This window comes from Plecotus auritus (assembly GCF_963455305.1).
Source record: "Plecotus auritus genome assembly, chromosome: 5".
Taxonomy (NCBI): domain Eukaryota; kingdom Metazoa; phylum Chordata; class Mammalia; order Chiroptera; family Vespertilionidae; genus Plecotus; species Plecotus auritus.
In genome coordinates, this window is record NC_137776.1 from 158446788 (window position 1) to 158472253 (window position 25466).

Consider the following 25466-nt stretch of genomic DNA (forward strand, 5'->3'; position numbering starts at 1 on the left):
TATTGGATTTTTATAGCTGTGGCCATTGCATGCCCACTGTCTTCTTTTGAATGAGATCTATGTACCAACCACCTTTCTTACCTTTGTCAACTTCCCAAATCAGATCAGGACAGGTTTTGAATATTTCTCCAATTTTCATCATCTTTTATGTCCATTATTCAAGTTCCATATCTGAAAATTATCAGTAAAGGCTATTCTGTGTCATTGGCCTATTATCTTGATTAATTTCAGTGATTGAAATTATAGCTATATGAGAGCTACTTTAAGCTACTTTAAGAAAGTGTCTTCTGATTTTCCCCCCCAGTCTAATTAGTAAAACTACCAGTTGTATTTGGCATCCCAATTATGCTATTCATTCAGCAAATATTTATTGGGCTCTTAAAAATTTCACAGCATTATACAGTTTGCTAAGGTGATCCCTATCTAGATTAGATATATTTTTAGAGGCAAGGGAGCTTCAGTGGTATATTTTGTTGTTTGTGGTGAAAGTATGGTCGTGATGGTAAAAAACAATGCTCTGGCTCTACCATTTATAAAATGTTTTATCTGCCATTTATTCTTTTTTTGCCACTGTTTTATTTTAAGTAATAGGAAAAATAATTACTCCTCAGAAGTTATTAAATTATATAAACATATAAGGTGCCTGGCACAAAATAGGCACTCAAGTCATATCTATTATTCACTTAAAAAAGGAGTGAGATAGGAAATAGTTATTTTTTTAAGAAGATGAGGTACAGGATTTGCAGAGAAAAGGATAAGTAGCAGAAGATATAGCTATAGGTAGGGGTATATGCTTTAACTCTATAACATAGGGTTTTATTTGTCTGAAGGATTACATGTTTCTGGTATAAATTGTAACCATTCATCTTTTTGTGTTCCTTCCTCCCTCTTCTCTGTATAGGTTTATTAATTGGTTTTCCCATCATCTAAGTAACTTCCAGTTCCGTTGGAGCTGGGAAGATTGGTAAGTGGTATTATATTTTAGCTTTTCCTTTCTCTACAATTTTAAAGATACTGTTAATATTTAAAACTATAACATAAAAACAGTCTTCATGGTCTAAAATACTTATTTTTTATATTTATATACATAAGTGAAATAATCTAGGTAGAAGGAATCTATTTTTAGCTAAGTACAAGTTAGGAATAAGTACAGATTCTGTGTAAGAACTTATAAAACTATATTTACTCATTAGGTCAGACTGTCTTACTCAAGATCCTGATAGTCCCAAACCAAAGTTTGTAAAAGAAGTTCTAGAAAAATGTATGAGGTAAGTTCTTTGTGTTTTCTCCTTAAGTCTCCTAATTTTTATGGGAGGATTTTTCTCTCTTCTGCATTTGTGGTATATGTCCAGAATATAATTTTTAAAATCAAACTACCTGCATCTCTTCCTTGCTAGTTTTTTTAATCAAGATGTAAGCTGAAAAAATTAGGCAACTATAACATTTGGATTTTGTGTGAATTAAGCCAAAAAGTTGTTTTGTTTTGTTGTTTGATAAAAATATACTAAGAACTCTATCCTATTCATCCATATTCCCTCATTAACATTTTACCACATTTGTTCTAGTTCTCACTCCTGTTTCTCCTCTGTGTGTACACTATTACATTGGTCTTTTTCTCAATCCTTTGGAAACAAGCTGCAGATAACATCTCGTCACCTTTAATGGCTCATTGTATATTTCCCCAAAACAAAGACAACAAATATACCACCTTTCAAATCGGAAAATCAGCTCTTGTACAGATACTACCATACAGTCCACAAATGCTGCTGAAATTTTGCCAGCTATCCTAACAATGCCTTTTTTTCTTTCTGGTTCAGAATCCTGTCCAGGAACACATGTAGCATTTAGTTGTCATTATCTTCACATTCCTCAATCGTGAACAGTTATTATTCTATTTTTCATGTCCTTATCAGTTTTAAAGAATCTAGGCCTCACTTTCTTGGGTCACCCTGCTGTGTCCTCATGACCAGACTCAAGTCTTGCATTGTTGTTGCTCTTCACAGTGCATCCCACCACTGGAGATGTTAACTTTGACTACCTGGTCCTGTCTCTACCTGCTAGGCTTCTCCCCTAAATTCACCATTTTTCCCTTTGTAATTGATTTTTTTGGTAGTAAGTATTCTGAGGTTATACTCATCCTATTCATCAAACCTTCACATCACCCTATTCTTCACCAAACCTCCACTGGCAACTCTACCTGCCACCTTTATGATGATTGCTAAGTGATGTTTCTCTTTTTCCATTGATCCTTCTTTTATTAGTTGGCATTGTACTGGGAGGGTGCTGGAGATTGTGACTTTCCAAATAAGTTGGTGTTAATGAAGAATGGGACTGATGAATGATATTTCTGAAGCTCTTATTTGTATTGTAGGTTGTCTTACCATCAGCGTATATTAGATATTGTTCCTCCTACCTTCTCAGCCCTATGTCCTGCAAACCCAACCTGCATTTATAAATATGGAGATGAAAGTAGCAGTAAGTAATAAAATAAATTCTGGTCTTTAAAAAGTAACAATGCAAGTATTCTCTGACATCATTTATTTAAGGAGGAAAAAGTCAACTCTTTCTTGGGTTTATATTTTCTCTATTTGAAAGGTGATCTATTACTAGCCACTGTTGTTTTATTTGCCCTTCCTTTATTTATTTATTTATTTATTTATTTATTTATTTATTTATTTAAATTATTTATTTATTTTTAATCCTCACCCGAGGATATTCTTCCCATTGACTTCTAGAGAGAGTGGGGAGGGGGGAGAGAGAGAGAGAGAACATTGATGTGAGCGAGACAGTGAGAGACACATTGATCGGTTGCCTCCCACACGTGCCCGCACTGGGGAACCTGCAACTGAGGTACATTTCCTTGACTGGGAATTGGACCTGTGACCCTTAGGTCCACAGGCCCGTGTTCTAACCACTGAGCAAAACCGGGTGGAGCTGCTCTATCATCATTTTGAAGATTCATTGTGATATACTTAGTTATTACTGGCTTATAACTTTTTTCTTTTAACACTGGTTATTATGTTATAGTCATGACATTATGTTAAATATTGCTAAGCACAGCAAGGTGAATTTATAGCCAGAACTTATTAAAATGGAGATGTATATTTGTCATAATAATGAAGATAACTTTATCATCTGATACCAATTCGGGTGTGGGAGCACAGTATATATACATACACTATATTTTGACCAGTGAGATTGCATTATAAGCCAGAGGGACTATAATTTGATATGCCATTTTGTACTTCACACTTAATGAAGGTAAGGTGTCCAATAGTCATCACTGGTAGACAGTTAGGTGTGGGGTTTTTCCAAGTTAGTCTTTTCACTTGGCACTAAACACAGCTCCTCCATGAGTCTTCCATATCATGTTGCGTAGATTCTTTGTATTTTAAAACTTGCTCCTCTCTCTTGCCCTCATACTGCAGTCCTAATTCTCCACCTACACCTCAGACTACGCCTGTTATCCATGAAATAAACCCCCATGGCTAAATATATTTCCTTAATCCTTAAAACAACTCTGAGAAATAGGTATGTTTAGTATATCAATTTTACAATGAGGAAAATGCTTCAAAGAGGCAAAGCCAAAGTGAGATTGCTTCTGAGTGATAGAGCTCAGATCCAAGTCCAGGTTTACTGACTGAGCAGCCATGCTCTTAACCACAGTGCTTTCCTGAAAGAGCAAAGCCTGATGCAGCACTTAGAAGTGCTGAGTTTTGAGTTCTGCCTTTTACTGGTTCAGAATTAGACGACAGTCTTTGATATCCAGGACTTTACTAAACATTGGGCTTCCTTTTTTCCCATAGAAACAACTCAGCCTAACATTTAAGGCCCTGCTAACAGTTTCTGCATTTTTGTCATTTCTTCCCACATGGAACTCTACTCCCGCCAGGCCCACTTCTTTTTATTTTTCCCATCCTTCTGGTTCTTGGTTTTGCCTTTGTGCTATTGGCCCAGGCTGGAAAGCCCTATCTGTGGACCCTGTTCCCTTTCTAATAGACCAACCTTCATGACTAAATATTTTTAACCTTCAGCAAGCCAGTTTTTTGTGTTGCTTTGTGGCTGCTTCCTTTGTGAATATCTTGGTTCCCCAGCTAAACTACAGACACCTTGGTTCCAGGGATTCTTTTTTCTGTCACTTATTTTCTCTCCCAGTTTCAAGGAAAAGCACAAAGTACATGCGACCTATTGTAATTTAATTTATTCATTCCAAGTGCCTACTAACTCATATTCTATGTCAGAACTTCCTTTTTAATTGTTACCTTTGTCTACCTTACATTAAAAGTATACACTAGCACCAATTTCATACAATAAGGACTTGATAGATATTAACCAGTAGTAAACACAGCACATGAACATCTGGCTTGTGTATGGACTCAGAAAAAGAAGAAAAAACTTTAAGTTGGCAGCCTTCACCTTGTTCAAACCCAAACTCAGTTTGCTCTAGCTCAGGAAAGAGGAAGTGGCAAAAATGAAAGAGGAATACATTGATTCTCAGTTTTTCAGCTTACAGAAAAGCCTAGGGACTTGAGGATATCAAAGGATTGTTTATCTGTACTCACAGTTCCTTTCATTCTCACCCTAGAAGAAGATCAACACCCCTTGTACTGTTAATTTCAGTTAGCTAAGTGTTCTTAAGGAAGTGTTGAAGTGAAAATTATGCCTTATTTTAGGTAAAAAGCCTTGACTTATTGAATGTAACTTTCACATGTGTTATCTTTGTACAGATTAAATATTGATCTTGGGATAAAGTATTCTATTTTGAAAAAATATTTTTTTTAGTTTCTCAGTTAGTTTAACTATTTGCAAGAATAATCTTAAAACCTGATCTACACCCTCCCTCCCCCCTCATTCTGTGCTTAGATTCTCTTCCTGGACATTCGGTTGCCCTCTGTTTAGCTGTTGCCTTTAAAAGTAAAGCAACCAGTGATGAAATCTTCAGCATTCTGAAAGATGTACCAAATCCCAACCAGGATGATGATGATGGTAAGGGAATTAAATATTTCTTGAGTGGACTATGTATAGGCCAGGTTAGAGCATGAACATAACTCTGACAACACGAGCTCCTTTTAAATCTCATTAGATGCTCATAAATCACTGTATTCCTTTGAAGTCTGTTCAGCCTGTCAGTTGTACCTAGTACCTAGGAATTTTCTCCCTTGTATAAAGAGATTCTAACATCCTTATGAAATAGCTTGGATTATGTATATAATCTAAATGCAAAGCACAATATACTGCTTTCATTGAAAGATTTTTAGGCATTCCCTGCTTTCACTTTAGAGAGGTTCAGGAAGATTTGGTGTATTACAAAGTTGGATATTTTCTCCAAATTAAACTGTTTTAATAATAATGTTTAATACTGACTATGTGTCATGTAATTCCAGTGAAAGTCCCTAGGTATTTGGAGGGGAAGAATGGGAAAGTTGGCAAAATAATTTCTTAGTTTCCTTGAATTAATAAATGGATAAGACAAGTGTTGAGAGGCACTTGCCTTATCTCATGTAAAACATCTTGAAAACTACACGAACAAACGACATAGACAAATCAGTAAAACAGATAAAAATCTGCGACAACTAGGTAACCATTTCAGGAGAAAAAAAAATTTTTGTTAGATCTATGAATAAGACGTGCATAGATGGTCTTTGGGTTATTTATTACTGGGATTTTGTTTGGATTTTTCTAAGACACTTAGGATTTTAGAGAAAATGTAATTAGAAAGCCTAAGTCAAAAGTATGATATTAAATTTAGACATTGTCAGACATCTCAGGACATGAAGTGCTTTGTGTTTACTGTATTTTTTTTTTTATTATTAAGATACTAGAGGCCCAATCCACAAAATTTGTGCCAGGGGCTCGGCCCTCACAGCCCCGGCTTCGTCCGGAAGGACGTCCGGCTATCTGGTCTAATTAGCATATTATGCTTTTATTATTAGAGAACTTACCTTGCTACCATATAGAGATCAGAACAAGGAAATCTATGTGGTATTTATAAAAGAAATGGATCACATAGAAGAATTAGGGAAACAGCCAAAAAATGAAGAATTACAATTATGCTTAGTTTTATATATTGAGTATGTGAAATCAGTGGTGGTCTTTTATTGTCTGTTAGTACTCACAGATGTTACATGGATGTCTGACAGTATTTAGATGTGAGCATGCCATCTGTTTAGCATTCCAGGTGAGGGACCAAGGAATTGCTATACTTATGTTGTTCTGTCTTACTATGGAATATTTTTCAGATGAAGGATTCAGCTTTAACCCATTGAAAATAGAGGTTTTTGTGCAGACTCTGCTACATTTGGCAGCCAAATCGTTCAGCCACTCCTTCAGTGCTCTTGCAAAGTAAGTGCAACAAGGACACACCCCCTTTCTTTAGGTTTTGAACTTGGCTTGAATACCAGCAGTATAGTCATTTTTACCTAATATTGCTGAATATGAACATCTTAGTATTACAATGTAACTTGATACAATGGGTTTTGGTTTGTGGTAACTAAAATCCTTGTCCTATGGCTTCTATCATTTGTGTGTACAGTTTGCATATATACATGGAATGCTTTTTATATAGACCTTTAGAGAAACTTGTGGAAAACTTGGGTCCTTAGGACAGTCGTATCCTATATAATAAAAGGCTAATATGCAAATCAACCAAATGGCGGAACGACCTGTTGCTATGATGCACATTGACCACCAGGTGGCAGATGCTCAACACAGGAGCTGCCCCCTGGTGGTCAGTGCTTTGGGAAAGCACTGCTCAGCCAGAAGCTGGGCTCACAACTGGCGAGCGCAGAGGCAGTGGCGGGAGCCTCTCCTACCTCCACAGCAGTGCTAAGGATGTCTGACTGCCAGCTTAGTCCCACTCCCCTCAGGCCTGCATCCAGGGGAGACTATAACCCTAAGGGCTCCTCGACTGCAAGAGGGTGCAGGCTGGGCTTAGGGATCCCCCTCTAAGTGCACGAATTTCATGCACCGGGCCCCTAGTACTAGTATATAGTCAAGAAACTCCCACCCTGTCTAGACATCTTCCTAAAGGAACTTAAGCAGAAATGAGAGCCCACTGCATTTTTGTGAGCCACCCAAAATTTGGCATCTAAAGAAAGCTTTCTGACTCGTCAGTCCAAAATTAGAACATACAGATGTTCCTCCAGCCAAACAGAGAAACTGACCTCCTTGCCCCGTCTCAAACAATATTACTTGCAGGGTTCCCACAGAAGGTGAGTCGCACAGAATACATCACCTGTGTTTGGAGATGATTCCTTAGACCTCACTTATTCTTAGATACACAGTAAACTGTACTCCTGGGCTAACAATGGTATATTGTAAATCTCTTAAGATTTTGTGACAAATTACATACAAACTGAATTTCTAATCATTCCTTTTCTATATATCCTTAATGGTTAACATTTGGTTATTTTGCACTGTAAATTAATACTGAAAAGGCTTTGAAACATTAAAATGCTTAACGAATGAGTTTTTATGTGGTATTTTTTTTCTCCCACTATTAAAAGGTTTCATGAAGTCTTCAAAACCCTAGCTGAAAGTGATGAAGGAAAGTTACATGTTCTAAGAGTTATGTTTGAGGTCTGGAGGAACCATCCACAGGTAAAAACTACTTAATTAGACATGTTGAGGCTCTGATTGTATAGGGTATAAAAACAAGGCTATTTATTACCATTGTTTCAATTTGTAAACATGACATTTGACTGTCTATAGAATGGTTTTAAAATCTATGTAATTTTTTTAATGCTGTGAATTAATGATACTTGGTTGTGTGTTTTTTAAGAGCAAGTATTACGATTTGGGACTATAATATCAACACATTTTTAAAAATATATTTTTATTGATTTCAGAGAGAAAGGGAAACATCAGTAAGAATCATTGATCAGCTGCCTCCCGCACGCCCCCCACTGGGGATCGAGCCTGCGACCCAGGACCCTTCAGTCCATAGGCCGACGTTCTATCCACTGAGCCAAACCAGCCAGAGCTCAACACATTTTCAATAGTACGAATCTTATTGCTTAAAGATTCTACCAGTAGGGTAGGAAATAGTTATGCAGTCTATCCAGTTTCTGCAAACATATACCAGATTTTTCAATATATTTTTATGCCATGAGTTATACAGAGGCATTTAAATAAGAAGTTTCAGAATATGTTTAAGATTTTTATGATAAAACATTCCTATATTTTTGAAGGGTGAGAATGGTATTATCTAATTTTTTTTTAAGTTTGTGTTACCATTCAGAGTTTTTCTTTTTTTTTTTTTTTTTGCTCAATCTTTACTGGTGTTAAGTACCAGAGCTAAGGAGAAGGCAGAATAAGTCTTACAACCATTCTATTTTACTTTTCTAGCAGTGGGATTATTATGGCCTACATATAAGTGCAATTTACCCTAAGAATTCTTCTCTCATTGTAGATGATTGCTGTACTAGTAGACAAGATGATTCGTACACAGATTGTTGACTGTGCTGCAGTAGCAAATTGGATCTTCTCTTCAGAACTATCTCGTGACTTTATTAGGTAATATGAATTATTTTACAAAGTTCTTATTCTCTAAGAATTGGTTTTTGTGTGTTCTTACACATGAGCTCCAAATTTTGATCCAAACCATGTTGATATTAATATATACTAATGGTCAGACACCTGGGCAGTGGAAATACAGCCAGTCAGGTTGCAGTGTCTCTTAGGGACACACATGTAAGTAGAAATGCTGGTAAGGATCTAGATTATTAGGAGAGAAGATCAGGCTGTGTGTCAGGGTCTCGGCTAGACTATGGAACACGGAAGAGAATTCCAGCTCCATTGGGGACCTAGAATGCACATTAGGAGCTGGGAGAATAGTCACAGATTAAATACACATTTTTAGAGATTTGAGGGAAGCCTGGTGGACACCCAGATGCCTGTGAGCGAGAGAGGTCTCACCTCAGTCATAAAAATCCTGGATTTAATGCAGAAGATTTATTCTATACCCATTTCCCCTTAAAGGAAAGAGACTTTTAAGTTTGGTTCTTATTCATTAAGTTGAGTCCCCAGTCTTTATAATTGATCAGGCACTCAGACAACAGGAATTAACACAAAACAGGGAACAAAGAAAAATTACTTGCAAAGATATAAAAATTTAAATACTACACATTTATCCTTTTCATTGTGTCTGTTATTGGCAGAGGACACTGGTCTGAAATAAACTGAGTCCTTAGGGTGAAAGGATGTGATCTAAGGTTATCATACTGGCTAAGTTGGCATTCACAAATGAAAACAATAGACTTCCAAACTCTCAGAAAAGTGACCACCCAATTATGTGTTAGCCATTATCCTGAGTGATTTACATTTGCAGCTCATTTACAACACCACTGCAGAACTGGTTACATTATCCTCTATATTTTACAAAGTAGAAAGTGTTACAAAGTGCTTACGTAGCTTGCCCAAAGTTGCATAGCTAAGTGCAGAGCTGGAATTCAAACACATGCATTCTTGAATGGATACACTGCTCAAGAGCTCTGTCCAAGCTCAGCTATTTCTGCAAAGTTCTCTCTGACCACCCTTTCCAGAGTTAAAGTACTCTGCTTTTTTTATCCTGTCTAACATTCTAAACAGATAGTAAGACAATCTTCCACTTAAAACTGTCATCCAAGTCAGAATTTGTACAAGGAAGTACTACTATTATATGCTATGTCTTGGGGTTAGGAGACTTTATAGACAGAAAAGTAGTTAAGAAGTCACTTAAAAGTGCCTATAAGGTGATTCTGGTACTTTAGCAATTTGCTGATAAGGTAACTGACATACAAATATTTATCTTATTCTTAAAAGCCCAGCAGTTTACAGCTATTGTCAACTAATGAGTTTCTTAAATGTTCCAAGAGAATTGGCTGAGTGTGTGCTAAATAGTATAAAGCATGTAAAATGAGCCTCAGATTAGGTCTTCAAGAAAATTCCAATATTTAGTGTTTAAGAGAGAACATGTAAATTTGTTCATGTTTTTTCTGGCTTGCCATTTCATTTCTATGAATATGCACACATTTCTTCAATGTGTGTATCTCGTAGGCGATGTAAATAAGAAAAATGACAAGAACCCAGTATTGCCTTCAGGAAGCTCGCCTGAGTCTAATGGGTAGTGATAGATGCTTAAATGTTGATGGGGACAATATGACTAATTCTGCCTAAAGAGTGGAAGGCTATACCAGACCTTAAGAATGAGTAGGTTATAAAAGTTGAGAGGTCTTATTTTCTGTAAGCATTGGTTAGTTAGCATACAGTAACCAAATATCATTTTACTTTAAGATTGTTTGTTTGGGAAATCCTGCACTCTACAATTCGTAAGATGAACAAACACGTTCTGAAGATACAGAAAGAGCTGGATGAAGCTAAAGAAAAACTCGCAAGACAGCACAAACGGGTAAGGCTTCTTTCTACTCATAAAAGGTCAAGGTACACCAGAAACTCTTTGAAAATATTCAAAATTCAATACCTTGAATGGGAAGTTATTTTTTCTGAGGCCAAATTTATATATAGCTGTTTGTAGAAGTGAAGGAAGAAGCACGTGGGGGTTTGCTGCTCTCTGCTGCATGGTGAGCCTGTTTAGGAAGCCACAACCCTTACTTTTCTATAGTTGACCATCTCTGGATCGAGGAGAGTGAAAGAAAACACTTGTACTAGTATTTCTCTACGTTTCTGCTACAACAGGAGGGGGCAATTATCGATGTTTACCACTCCACCTATACTGTGAGAGGGGTGAGGCAGTCATTTCCAAGTTTAGAAAATGTTTCTCATTAATAAGAAATTGAGTACTTTGCCACTTCAGAGGGAAGGGGTGAGCTGGCTGTATTTTCTAGTGTTATATACACATTTACCAGAGTAGAAGGTGAGAGCAAGTTTAATGACCTATACGAACCTATAGCAGACTCAAATGCTTCTAGTTTCCATATAGACACACATGTATGTAATGTATGTATATAAACATACTCTCATGGACCTAAAATACTCTAAGGTAAATGGTGTCATCCCCATTTTATACATGTATAAATTGAGGCTGAGAGAACTTGGAACTTGATCAAGATTACATGGCTTATGAGTGACAGAGCTAGGATCTGACCCAAGTGGGTCAAACTCCAGAAACTTTCCCTCATGCCACACCATTCTCTGTGAATGTGGTGTCCAATACGGTAACAACTACAATTTAAAATTCAGTTCCTTAGTCACACTAACCATATTTCAAGTGCTCAATAGTCACGTGTCTAGTGTGATAAGCAGCATAGATATATCTAACTTTTCTCTTATTGCAGAACGGTATACTGGGCAGTGGTATTCTAGAACTTTGCCTTAGTGTAGTGTTAGGAAAAGACAAACATGTACCCAGTTGCCTAGGCAGACCCCAAAGCAGGTGGTGTGTTAGAGATAAAAGCAGAGTGAAGAGGTTCTGATCATTTTGTTTGGGGAATAGAAGAGGCTCTCATAGATGGGGCCTTACCAATAGAGTGTTACCTAGAAAGAAATGGACTTTCCAAATTTGGTGCTGCCTACCTTCTTGCTAAAAGGATCTTGGAATGTAACACACCTGTAGTCAGTTCCTGTCTCTGCCACTTGCCGGCTGTGACACTGGGAAAGTCATATAACATCTGAGCCTATTCTCTTAATCTGTAAAATCGTGACTTAAGCCTTTAAAAACAAACAAAAATAACCTTGGTGAATACTCCTAAGTTCTTCAGGGTGAGTTAGAAGGCAACTGTTAAAGCTTAACAGAGGTATATTGAGCCCATCATTGCCAGCAGTGTCTTAAAATGACTGCTGTGAATTGCATGTCGGACAGCCATTTATCAGCTATTACAAGGATGAGCCTCTTGAGCTATGTAAGGGCTTTCCCAGTTTTTCTGGGTCCCATTAGAGCAGTGGTTCTCAACCTTTCTAATGCCACGACCCTTTAATACAGTTCCTCATGTTGTGGTGACTCCCAACCATAAAATTATTTTTGTTGCTACTTCATAACTGCAATTTTGCTACTGTTAATAAATCGTAATGTAAGTATTTGTGTTTTCCGATGGTCTTAGGCTCTACAGAATTGTAGCAAAATTAGTTATGAAGTAGCAACGAAAATAATTTTATGGTTGGGGGTCACCACAACATGAGGAACTGTATTAAAGGGTCACGGCATTAGAAAGGTTGAGAACCACTGCATTAGAGAATGAAAGATTAGCAAGCTACCCTTCTGTTATTGCTCAACTGGGCAGGTAGAGATTTATTAATGACTGGAAAGCACTGTCGGTTTTTTCATTGGTCATCTACTTTGTTGAATAAATAGCCGAGTAAATAGCCGAGTTATAAGAATACATTATCTGTAGCTTCTATTTTTACAAACTAAAATAATTTATAACCTCAAAAGTCAATACTCGCCCTAACCGGTTTGGCTCAGTGGATAGAGCGTCGGCCTGCAGACTGAAAGGTCCCAGGTTCGATTCCAGTCAAGGGCATGTACCTTGGTTGCAGGCACATCCCCAGTAGAGGGTGTGCAGGAGGCAGCTGATCGATGTTTCTCTCTCATCGATGTTTCTAACTCTCTATCCCTCTCCCTTCCTCTCTGTAAAATATCAATAAAATATATCTTTTAAAAAAAAAGTCAATACTCACGGTGCTTTCCTGGTCATGGCAGACATATGCAGAGCGGTGGACATTTTGAGTTGCCCAGTGGGCTTGTTCCCAGCTGAGATTGAACAACGCAATGCTACCTTGTTTCAGTGCTCCTATTTAAAAGTGTCCTTTCGATGATGTTATTTAGTGCCACGTTACTTGTACTTTTTGTTTTCATTCTGTGCTGCATTTTGGTTGGTTATTTCACTGCTTAAAATGGTCCTCAAGCATGAGACTGAAGGGCTGTCTAGTGTTCCTAAGTACAAGAAGGCCTTGATTTGCCTGATGGGGAAAATACATGGGTTAGATTAGCTTTGTCCAGGCATGACTTACAGTGCTGCTGGTTGTGAATCCAATGTTCATGAATCAGTTAATATACACCCAGAAAAAGGAAGAGGAAATTCACCAATCTGTACATGAGGATGCTCCATCAAAAAGTAGTATCTGTATTGTGTGATAAAGCTATGGAAAAATAGCTAAATCTATGCACTTATGAGATGATGACTGGTTTATTAAAACCTCTCCTCTATGACAAAATATCCTCAGGTGAAGATTAATGCAGGGCGGGGGGGAGGATGGAAAGCATTCTTGAGAGGTTGAAAGCCAAAGAAATTTAGTCATATTACTAAGGGTCAGGAAAATGTTAAGTCCTTCTCTCAGCTAGTGTTTTAGTATAGAGAAATACTATAGCCTGGCCAGCATGGCTCAGATGTCAACCTATGAACCAGAAGGTCATGGCTCGATTTCTGGTCAGAGCACATGCCCAGGTTGCAGGCTCGATCCCCAGCATGGGGCATGTAGCAGGCAGGTGATCAATGATTCTCTCCTTTCCTCTCTGAAATCATAAATTATATTGTATATATTTATAAGATTTATGTATTTTTGTTGTTAATCCTCACCTGCCAATACTTTTTTCCATTGGTTTTAGAGAGGGGGAAGAGGAAGAGAGACCCATTGATTGGTTGCCTCCCACACATACCAACTGGGGCCGGGAATCAAGTCCACAGGCTGACGCTTTAACCATTGCACAAAACTGGCTAGGGCAAGGTTTAGATGTAACCCTCTATTTCCCCTAAGAGCAATGGTTCAGTAGTAACTAATTCTGGACTCACAGAAAGCATAGCTATGATGACTAACAGGAATCAAGTATATTTTCTAGGAGCTCACAGTTGTTTTCATTTTGACTGGAGGAAAAATATGAGATACACATTTCCTCCCTGATTGGACTATCTTGTAAAGCTTAACTCACTTCTGTTTAATAGCAAACACTCCCACTGCTATTATTCAAGACAAGTGCCACTAAATTTTTCTGACCCTAGGACTTTTGGATGTCTGTGTGTGTGTTGGGGTGGTACTTTCCCTATAGAATACAAGTCTTCAGCCCAGCCAGTGTGGCTCAGTGGTTGAGCATCGACCTATGAATGAAGAAGTCACCAGTTTGATTTCTATCAGGACACATACCCAGTTTACGGGCTCAATCCCTGGAGCCATCGATGTTTCTATCTCTAAAAAAAAAATCAATAAAAACGTACTTTAAAAAATAGAATACAAGTCTTCAAATAGTATTTGACCAGACAGAATAAAGTATTTCCCTTACTTGATGGGATTTAATACAGTAGCATTCTAAATGGCATTTTCCTTTTGTTCCTTTGCATTCTGTAGAGAAGTGATGATGATGACAGAAGCAGTGACAGGAAAGATGGGGCTCTTGAAGAGCAAATAGAAAGACTGCAGGAAAAAGTGGAATCTGCTCAGAGTGAACAAAAGAACCTCTTCCTTGTCATATTTCAGGTATTTTGGCTAGGACATTGATATGTAAAAAGAAAAATATATTTCTTTAGTTTAAAAAATTAATTTGTAGTTAAAGTACAAAGGAAATAAAAGCTGAGTACTTGAGGTTAACCATGTATCTCTCCAAATTGTGTTTACTCAGCATTCTTGCATGAGCATTTTCCAGGCTTTAAAAAACTGAGAATGTTTATGTTAAATACTTCTCTCATTATTCCCAATTATTGATCATTTAATGACTGTTTTCCTTCTTGATGAACATTTTTGTACATAGATTCCTCTTTAACATTTCTGATTATGTCCTAAGTAATCTAGACATTAAAGGTCCTTACCTATTGCCAAAGAGGATGTACTAACTCACATTATTACTGGTGTGTCTTTGTAGACAGTATTTGTTGAATTATGAAAGTTACCTATCATAAAGACACCAGAACAGATAGCATCTTTACGGTCTCTTGGTCAAGTGTGATTGTTACTGAAGAATTCATTCCCTCTGTTAACACCTCTAACTCTGTACCCCCTTTCCAGCGCTTTATCATGATCTTGACTGAGCATTTAGTACGATGTGAGACGGACGGGACCAGCATATTAACACCGTGGTATAAGAACTGTATAGAGAGGCTCCAACAGATCTTCTTACAGGTTTGTGGGAAACTGATTAGATAATAAACATCACTATTCTCAGCTGCAAAGAAACTCCATTTTTAAAAATCATAAAATTTGTCAGGAGGTTATATAATACCCATAAGTACTTTAGTTCATGTCCATTTTCTCCTTTTGCTCAGAATATTTAGGCTTAAATTGGTTCTTATCACTCAGACTCCTAATTGCCATTCTTTGCTAGAAAGCCTAGCCTAGCTTAATACAAAATGCAGAGAACAGTAATTATATTAACAAAGTTCTAGTCACTGTTTGCCATCATAACAGTGCCCTTAGAAAAGCAAGGTTACATTAAAGCCTGGTGGGAGAGTGGAACTAATTCTGTGTCTTCCAAAATTAACAGCCCAAGTCCTCATTTATTCTAGAAAAGTTATTGAATTAGAAGTCATAAAAGGAAAAAAGTTCTTTAAACCTCCAAATAAAAATTCTCTCTAGATTTAGTTATTGCCAATTAAAACAACCCCTAGTTCTTCTGGGATCTGAGTATATTCAAGTTATAGAGGTGCACATAGAATAAGATTATTAGATCACTGGGTAATTCTCTGTTAATGTCTATATTAATTTATATTAATTTTTTTCTTTTGTAAAGATTCCAAAACTTTTCTTCTTACATTTCAGAACCATGGTTTTAAACAGTAGCAATTGTGCTACTCCTGTTTGTAACATATACCACCTTCCATCTTTTAAAAAAAATCTTTGTAGCTCAAAGTCATACTTGTTTTGCCCTCATTAGAGGAGAGAGACCCAGCTTAACCTAGTCTAATAGTGATAGCAGCAGGCATTGCCATGAGGCGTGAATGCATTGCATAGAAGCTGGTCAGAACTGCATTTTTTAAGTTATTCAACATCCTCATTTCCCTCTACAAATGTTGGGGCTTTTCAGGGGCCCGTTATTTCCATTTTTTCACAACGTGGGTAGGCTGCTGAGGGGAATATTCTATAAGATTGCTTATGTGCTCTTTTTCTGACCTAAACCCCCCTTTTGTGTCCACAGCATCACCAAATAATCCAGCAGTACATGGTGACCCTGGAGAACCTGCTCTTCACTGCTGAATTAGACCCTCATATCCTCGCTGTGTTCCAGCAGTTCTGTGCCCTGCAGGCCTAAGGGTCCTTTTTCCCTTCATGTCAAGATATTTTTAAAAGTCTAATTTGTCTTATTTCAGGTGGTTTGAATGCTTGCTTTCTTGTAGCTCCTTTCACTTTCTAAAGGAAACAGGGAAGACAGGGAAGAATATGGCATTGGTTACCCCTAAAAAGCAAATATTCCCTAATGACAGTGTGACGATCAATGACCATAGGATGTATTATTATATATGTGACAGATACTTTTCTGATTGACTTTTTCTCCTTAAGGCACAAAAGATAACTGATTTGAGGTATGTGAACCCTAGAGGTCAAGCTTACAAAGTAGTATATAGAAATAGAAACAATGGGTTTATTACCAAGTAGCATAGCTTTTCACAGCTTATGGATAACCTACCTAACATGGCTAAAATAAAACTAAAAATATGTTTTTTACATTTTGGTATTTCATGATTTATCATCTCAGTCTATTTTAAAATTAGTGATTTCTTACTGAAGGTGTACTTACCTCCATTTGAAATTTTCCCTTTAAAATAGTTGTATTTAAAAAGTGTTATTTACATTAGCAGTTCCTAAATCTGTCTGAACATAAATCACCTGGAAACCTTCAGTTATTTTTTAAATTAATCACAATTTTGGGGGGGCGGGGCCCACGGGGTACAACACATACCACCCATAGTTTCTAAGGCTTCTGTGTGATTCCAATGTGCAGACAAGTTTGGGAGCCATTATCTTAGAGGCCCTGGTCATTTCCTCCAGAAGTAGCTAAATTGGCTAAAACTCTATACTTGGGATTAGATTTAGGTTTGGATTTTGTTTCTATAGAACCTGGTCCAAGTAATACTAATTTCTGAGCCTGTTTCCTATATGGTGTTGAGACTTAACTAGGATAATAAATGAGACTGCACTGTAAAATAACATACAAATTTAAGGTATTATCTAACATTTCATATTTCTAGCATTTTTAGACTTTTTCATTAAACCTTAGAAAAAATTTACCAATAAAACCCCACAACTGGCCCTAGCTGGTTTGGCTCAGTAGATACTAGAGCGTTGGCCGCGGACTGAAGGGTCCCAGGTTCAATTCCAGCCAAGGGCACATGCCCAGGTTGCGGGCTCAATCCCCAGTAGGGGGCATGCAGGAGGCAGCTGATCAATGATTCTCTCTCATCATTGATGTTTCTATCTCTCTCCCTCTCTGAAATCTATAAAAAAATAAAAACCACACAAATGGTAGTATTTTTGAGCATTTGTGCAACATAGAATCATAAGTTTATAATGCATTAAGCATTCTCATTAACATATGATCTCTTTGGTTTACCATACATTTAGTGACTATAGAATATAGTCTACTCAGATGCCATTTACTATCTTTTGTCAAAGTGAACATATACTTTTGTTTTCCCTGATTCTAAATTTCTCAGGAATTACTCAGGAAGCAGTTCCTATGAAGATAAGTTTGTTTGCTTTTACTAGAAAAGTATTTAGTAGTGAACTTGCCAACCTAACCAGAGCAGACCTGGCTGTCATTAGTATCTGGATACCAGGATTGTCTTAAAATGATGAAGGCAAACAGTGACTAGAACTATATCTCAGCTAGACAAATCTATAACTATTGGTCTTGATGACAATATGTGCTCATTAACGAGTGGCTGTTACGTTCCACGCTCTACAGATTCACCATATTCAATCCTCATAAGTTTAAGAGATGTGTTATTATGCCCAGATAAAAACAGCCCATGGAGTAACTTACCCAAGGTCCACAGCTAGTAAGTGAAATCTGAACCTAAATCCATGTGGCTCAAGGGCTCCTTATCTCCCAACGCAGTAATGCTGTTGTCAGCAGCCTGAACTCCTAGTTACTCTGTTGTCATCAAGCTGGAAGCTTTTTTTTTTTTTTTGGTCCCAGGAAGGTCTTCTGCCCATTCAGAATCAATTTTTATTGAGCTGTAATATTTAGCATAGCATATTTAAAAAAAAATCAACACAAAAATATATTTAACATTTCTGTATTGAATACTTACAAAGAGAATAATTAGTAATTACAGTCAACCCTCTTTGGGTTTAACTTGTTTTGACTTTTGCCTTTCTTTGTCAGGTTTTTGGTTATCATTTCCTTTCCAAGTGCTAAATAAGCAGAGAAGCAAGCTGTCTTCCCTCCCAGGATGAAATTAGAATATCTGTAAGGCACTTAGCATAATGGTTTCCTGGCATGTAAGTGCTCAGTAAATGTTAGCAAGGTATGATAAACTTACTGTAATTACCTTCCTTGCTGTTTTTCCATTTTAATCCAGATTTAAACAGAGCTATCTAGCGACTAATATTAGGGCCTACAGTAAACCCTACAAATACAGAAAACATGATCAGACCCCTACAACTCATTCTTTCTTCCTGTTATTAACCAGGACTTGTCCCAATAGTAGCTCCTTTCTCCCTGACTTGGCAGGGTTTACCACCATCCCTGTTGTTTCTTGGAATAAGAACCCAGTGCAGCCAGCTTTTGCCTTTACTAAAAGTCATCCTCCTACCCCAATCTAAGGTTTGCCTTGGTTTCTTATCTTAACTTTAGCTCTCACCTAACACTTTTAAACCTACTGTACCACTAAGCTCCCATCCCTGTTCCAGAAAAAAATTATCAGGCCCAGTATTTAGCCCACAACCAGACTTGTTAGACCTGAACTGACACTTGCTCTTAAGCCATAACATACATACTTAGTAATGAAGCATTACCTATACAACTATTTCACCTATAAAGGCATTTTTTGTGTGAATTTTGAATAAGACCAATGTAAATTTCTTGTATCTAAACCTAAACTGTGTGAAACAGATCATTTAACTAAAAATCACATTTTCTCATACGTCAATTCATGGCCACATATAGTACAAATCTTCCGGTACATGTCATCTTCTAGGTTTTCTTCTGGTCCATACTCATGTTGGTGAGCAACCATTTCCCTTTTCCATACACTGCTTCTTACTGCTCGCCGTAATTCTAAAGGGAGAAGAGGGAAAAAAACAGGTTTTGTGTGTGTGTTTAATAAATTTTTATTGATTTCAGAGAGGAAGGGAGAGACAGAAATATCAATAAGAGAGACTCATTGATTGGCTGCCTCCTGTATGCCCCACACTGGGGATCAAGCCCACATTCCTCATGTGCCCTGACCGGGAATCAAACCATGACCTCCTGGTTCATAGGTCAACACCACCACTGAACCATACGCCGGCTGGGCAAAATGCCAGTTTTTCAGTAATGCTATTCAGCTGAAATCTATCAGGTGTGTAGGTATGTATGATTTGCCTTAACTTTATCAAAATGGATTATACAAACCTACCAGGTTGACCTGTCAAATCATTCATGCCATTGGAGTATGAAATAGATTCAGAAATGGAGTGTGTGGGTTAGAGAGATAGCAAAAACAAATTAAAATGAGTAAAAGAACAGGATTTGTTCAAGCAATTGACTGTGGGAGACAGGATGCTACAGCAGCAAAGGGGAGTCTGTCTCTTCCTCTTCCCACTTTGAAATTAACAAGCTAATAACTTCAGTTTCTAGTTTAATGAACAAAAAGCAACAGTAATTATTTACTTTTTTTCTATTCTAACCAATGATCCATCAAGCCCAGCACTGACAGAAGCACAACCTAAGGGAGAGTATGGTAGTTAACCTTTTATGTCAACCATAAAGATCAACATGCACCAAGTAATCACATTTTCTTTACTCCATTTTAGATCTGTAATAAGCAATCAAATGCTACCTGAGTCTTTGTATTTTCAGCCTTTATCACATCATGAGGATAAGCAAACATATATAGAGCTATGTATCAGGCACTGCTCTATGCACTGTATAAAATACATTTAATCCTCCCAATCCTTTGAAATAAGTACAACTATAATCCCAATTTTATAGATGAGAAAACTAAGGCACAGAGAAGTTACATAACGTGTGTCATAGGTCAAACAGCTGGCTGATGACAGAGGCACAGTCTAGCTCAGGTCCGTGTTCTTAACCACAGCTGTGCTGCCTTTTCATACCTCCCGTATGAAAAGCACTTGATCAGAGACGATTTTTAAGCTTCAGCTTGCACACCTTAAGATAGTTTATGTTCATCCAAAATCTAAGCTTGATTCCTATTATTTCATACTTCAAAAAACCCTAATTTTTCTAGACATCTGAAATGTCCTCTAGGCCCTTTATTATTTTATTTTATCTTAGGCCAGTGTATAAATAATTGAAATGATAAACTAACCAGAACTTCACAGCTGCTTCATGGTTTCACATGACAGGAAAATGTTTCCTGTTTGAGTACCAATACCTGCTTTTCAACTTTGTTCTGATGTAAGGTATCCCGGCCACTTTTCCTTTACCGCCCCACAGAAAATCCCTCAAAATCTGACTGCATCCCAATCACTGCTAAGCTAACTTCTGCCTAAATTTGAGCATTATGTGAATTTTGGGGGAGAGAGAGAGAAGTATTAACACTAAAAGAATACTTAACCAAAATCTAGCTTAGTAGCCATGATCGATCATACCTTTAGTATTTACATTTCTAGGAAAATATGGTAGAAAATAAGGAAGTACTAAAAAACTGATGTTTGTCATTTTCTTGCCCTTCTTTTCCTTCCTGGAACAATCCAGTCCTAAAACCATTATTAAGTGGAGCAAGTAAAGCAGGCATCCATGGTAGGGTGGGGGCAGCCCAAGAAAGGTAAGGAGGATCTCCCTACAGAGGAGGCAGCAACAGTGATGGGAGATCAGTTACACACAGGGGCATTAATCAGCTAACTATAGTAAGGATAATGGGAATCAGGTTTCTCACTGTCAGGAAAATAGAATGAACCCTAAATTTTTTTTTGAGTGGGGTTTATCAGTGTGAACTGACGGTTTTAATTTTTATATGTGTGTGTATATGGACAAACATAAAAATATAATAAATATACATGTGTTTTGTGTAGAAAGCAGAAAGGAGTCCTCAACAAATGATGAAGACATGTCAAAAGGACTCAGAGCTAGTCTGAAGGTACTCCTGCCCTGGCCAGGTGACTCGGTTGTAGTGCCACCCCATATATCAAAAGGTTGCCGGTTCAGATTCCTGGTCAGGGCACATGGCTAAGTTACTGGTTCAATCCCTGGTCAGGGGCCATATGGGAGGCAACCAATCAATGTTTTTCTCTCTTCCCCCGCTCCTCTCTAAATTGATAAAAACATACCTTCAGGTGAGGATTAAAATTTGAGCACCATAATAATTGACAGAAATGAACCTATTGTGAAGAACAGGAATTAACCCCTACCAATAATAAACAAAAGGGGGAAAGGATGCTGGTTAAATGCAGAGGGAGTGCTAAAGTTAGAAAATTTTTTGCAATCATAATACTCAAGACTGGCTCAGGCAAGAACCATCCATGGATAGTTGCTAAACTCTAGGGAGAAGTGTTAAGGACATTTGCAAGTCTTACCATTTTATTTCTTTGTTTATGCTTAACAAATCAAAAATAAATATTAACACCACCATGCCTCCAAATGTGATGCCCTGAGAAAGACACATCATTTATGTGCTATCCCTGAAATGCATAACCAGAATCTAACCATCAGGGCAAATCAGAAAAGTCCCAAATGAAACACTTCTTCAAAAATGACACTGTCATAAAGGATAAAGGCTGTGGAAATAGTGTAGAATAAAAAAATTTAGAAAGACATGGTACCTAAAGCTGATACCTGATGCTAGAACGAAAAATCATACAGGACATTATTGGGTCAGCTAACAAAACTAGAATATGGATGACAGACAAAAATATCAATATTATACTTTGATTTTGTAAGAGGACATTCCTATTAAGTAATACGTAGTATTTAAGAGTAAAGAGTGATGATGTATACAACCTACTCAAAGGGTACAGAAAAAAACGTATGTAGAATGCAAATAATGAAGCAAATGACAAAGTGTTAAGAATAGGTAAACTGGGGTAAAGGATATATGGGTATTCTTTGTACTATTCTTACAATTTTATTTAAGTTTGAAACTATTTACATATAAAAATAAAAGACAGGAGCTAGCTTGAAGGGGCTTCCACTGGCCAAATTTGAGACAATAAGCATCAAAATAAATGATAGAAATATGGATTAGAACACTGGTTTGAGAATAAGAATCCATGAATCCAAATGGTACTAAAACTGCTCCTTTCCAAAAGAAATCAAATAGCAATTATAGAAAGAATAACAAATAGAAAATCGCCATTTACTAGTACATGCACCCTAACAATAACTGACTCAGGAAAGAATCATTCCCATGTACTAAAACCACTGAGTGAAATTAAAGGAACAAGATGTTCACAAAGTGTCAAAAAGTCACCCTGCAGGGGAAGGGGTGAAGAAATCTGGCAGACGCTGCCTTAACCAAGCAATCAAACTGAGTAGCACTCTCTTAGAGAACTGGTATGTGTGCTAATATGATGCATTCGACACATCACCTAGGAAGCGTTCCTACCAAAACCGTTCCACCTGAATCTAATTATGAGGAAAAAAACTGCGAATAAACCCAAATGGAGGGACATTCCACACACCAGGTGACCTGGACTCTTAAGAGAGGGAGCCTCTATCAGTTTATGTTACTTGTATTATGAAATGTAAAAATAAAATTTTCGACTCTTAGTTTTAAAAAATGTCAATATCATGAAAGAAAAAAAGACTGAGAAACTAAGACTATAGATATGCATCATCTTTGGCCCCTAGATCCAACAACTAAAAAGCTGGTAAAGGCAATGGAACAACGAGGGGGGGGGGGGAGATACATACACTAGATAACAGCATTATATTAATGTTAAGTTTATGGGTGTGATTGTTTTTAGTTATGCAGAGAATGTCGTTTTTAGGAGATAACATGTCAACATACTCAATAAGAATTACAGTGTCTACAAGTAATTCTTAAATAGTTCAGCAAATATGGCAAACAACATATGGTGAAATAAAAACTTGTTTAAATAAAGGTTAATATGTTTTTCACATTACTTCATTTAAGCAACTTAAAACTTTGGAAAGTAGAAATCAACTACCTACTGCTGAGAATGAGAAGAGAAGGCAGAAAGGTCTGAGACTGAAGAGGGGAGAAAGTTGATAGGACTTGGGAGCGGAGGAAACCTTGGAGGGGTGGACAAGAGGGAACAAGTCTAGCAGCATTGTAAAGCGAGCTGAAGCTGGAGAACAAAAGAGTGGTTTAGGGTGTTACAACCTCCTAGTCCCCTGGCTTAGCATTCCACAGCACAGACAGTTGTGGACTGCCTCACCTGGTAATTTATTAAAATACTTGCTACTGGTATCCTTAGGGACTGTTTATACTTTTTACCAAAACAAGTTTTCCCTTGTTTCAATGAAAAATTTATTTTCTGCCTCTCTAAGACTTGCATTTTATTTGGTTTAATATCTTACTTTTGTAAAAGAGGCAGCCTATATTCAAAGAAATAGAGTGCTGCTTAGGAGGTAAACTTATGAGAACTGGCTAAGGGAGGCCAGATGCTTTTAAACACTTGATGGGAAGGTGGGAAGTTTTAACATAGGGGTACCCCTTGTTAACTAGAGGGGGAAAAATCACCAGGAAATGAAGAAACAACATAAGCAGCTTTTATTTTATTCTATCCTCCATAAACTGAAGCAGAGTAACAGGGAATTGTGTCCTTCACTCTCCTGAGAGACGGCCAAAGACAGTTATCTATATATACAAAAGCCTAAGCAACCGTCCGACTGGTAGCTATGACAGGCACTGACCACCAAGGGGCAGATGCTAAACACAGGAGCTGGTGAGCTGTGGTGACTTGGCAGCTGCGGTTCTCGGGTGACGCACTCAGAACCAAAGAGGAAGGAGCCCGATTCCATGTTGCATCACCTGAGAACTGCCCTCTCGCAATCCGGGGCCCCTCAGGGGCTGTCAGAGAGCCAGTTTCAGCCCGATTCCCACAGGCCAGGCTGAGGGACCCCACCAGTGCACGAATCCATGCACCGGGCCTCTAGCCCATTGGCTCCCCACTTCAGGTCTGGCTCCCCACCGGGCCTCTAGCCCATTGTGGAGGTGGTAGGTCTGGCACAGAAACTTTTCAACTCGATTAGCTAAATGATGAGACGTGCAGGACCTACTGGCTGTGGCCCCGACGTCTGGCGCCCACGCCAGCCCATCCACTTAATATCAACTTCCAGTGGAGGTAGTGAATTTTCCCATTACCACCCTCAGCTGAGAAATCAGCCGCAGCTTACCTCCTTCCAGGCAGACAGTAGCGCCAGTGGGCAACCTCTGGGGAGGGAAGGAGGCAAAGGAGCAGCTCAGGTGGGAAGAAGGAGGTTCCCACTGCCACAGGACTCCGCCTGGGCGGAAGGACCTGGGCAGGAGCCTAACATTTGAGCAGAGTCCTGCCCTAGGCCGACTAGATTCCAGGCTAAGTAAATCCTGTTTGCTAGATAATTGTATTTTGCAGCTAAATGCCCACAAGTCGTCAGTCACTGCCAAACTTAGGGTAAAGTGAGATGAAACAAGTGAGACAGATACAGAGAGAAAGTGACATAATATTGGGAGAAAAGAGGAGGGAGCCCGATCCCGGGGTGCGTCACCTGAGAACTGCCCTCTCGCAATCGGGACCCCTCGGGGAATGTCGGAGAGCAGGTTTCGGCCCAATCCCTGCAGGCCAGGCCAAGGGATGCCACTGGTGCACAAACCCATGCACAGGGCCTCTAGTAAGTTATATATAAGCACTAGAAGCCCGTTGCACGAAGATTCGTGCAAGAATAGGCCTTCCTTCCCCAGGCTTTGCTCCTGGCCGCCTGGGAGTCTGCAAATCCTTGCTCCCGGACGGAGCACCGCTCCTATAGCTCCCTCTGCACCCCGCCCCCGCCATAGCAGGCATCGCGCCCCGACCGGCCGCTCTGCACCTGCATATGCAAATTAACCAGCCATCTTTGTTGGGTGAATTTGCATACTCACTCCTGATTGGCTGTGGGTATAGCAGAGGTACAGTCAATTTACATGTTTGTCTATTATTAGGTAAGATAGACCCAAAATGTAAAATGTCCGCAAACTTAGAAGGAGCCCCAAATGAAATTTAATCACCCACCTCTTTTTGGGAGGGGCGGTGGGGGGAGTGCATAGTAACAAAGAGTGAAAATTAATTTTCTTTTTATTTTAAGAAGGCTAACCTCTACCAGTACTAAATAAAAGAAAGCTGAGTATAACTTCAAAGAAAAGCCTTCTCTGCCTTATTTGTGTAAAGAAACCATGTTCTTTGTATTTACACCAATGAAAGTTCCCATCCAATATCAAGGCCAACACATACTGCCTTTTTTG

At 38.3% G+C, this 25466-nt stretch overlaps 2 protein-coding genes across 11 annotated transcripts in view; one reads left to right on the top strand and one right to left on the bottom strand.

The window, feature by feature from the left end:
- The window catches only part of NCBP1 (nuclear cap binding protein subunit 1), a 45301-nt gene extending 28719 nt beyond the window's left edge, over positions 1 to 16582 (top strand). For both annotated transcript variants that reach the window (XM_080669121.1, XM_080669122.1), the window contains exons 13-23: positions 902 to 964; positions 1194 to 1268; positions 2372 to 2475; positions 4864 to 4986; positions 6240 to 6342; positions 7506 to 7599; positions 8411 to 8514; positions 10273 to 10387; positions 14275 to 14403; positions 14929 to 15042; positions 16055 to 16582. In XM_080669121.1, the coding sequence (XP_080525247.1) occupies positions 902 to 964; positions 1194 to 1268; positions 2372 to 2475; positions 4864 to 4986; positions 6240 to 6342; positions 7506 to 7599; positions 8411 to 8514; positions 10273 to 10387; positions 14275 to 14403; positions 14929 to 15042; positions 16055 to 16168 (1138 nt within the window). In that variant the 3' untranslated portion in view covers positions 16169 to 16582. The remainder of the gene's footprint in view (positions 1 to 901; positions 965 to 1193; positions 1269 to 2371; positions 2476 to 4863; positions 4987 to 6239; positions 6343 to 7505; positions 7600 to 8410; positions 8515 to 10272; positions 10388 to 14274; positions 14404 to 14928; positions 15043 to 16054) is intronic.
- XPA (XPA, DNA damage recognition and repair factor) overlaps positions 15644 to 25466 on the bottom strand; it is a 33629-nt gene continuing 23806 nt past the window's right edge. For 7 of the 9 annotated variants that reach the window (XM_080669133.1, XM_080669130.1, XM_080669137.1 and 4 more), the window contains one exon: positions 18152 to 19138. In XM_080669133.1, coding sequence (XP_080525259.1) covers positions 18990 to 19138 — 149 coding nt within the window. In that variant the 3' untranslated portion in view covers positions 18152 to 18989. Of the gene's footprint in view, positions 18094 to 18151; positions 19139 to 25466 lie in introns of those variants that run through there. The other 2 variants (XM_080669131.1, XM_080669134.1) reach the window with 1 other exon arrangement.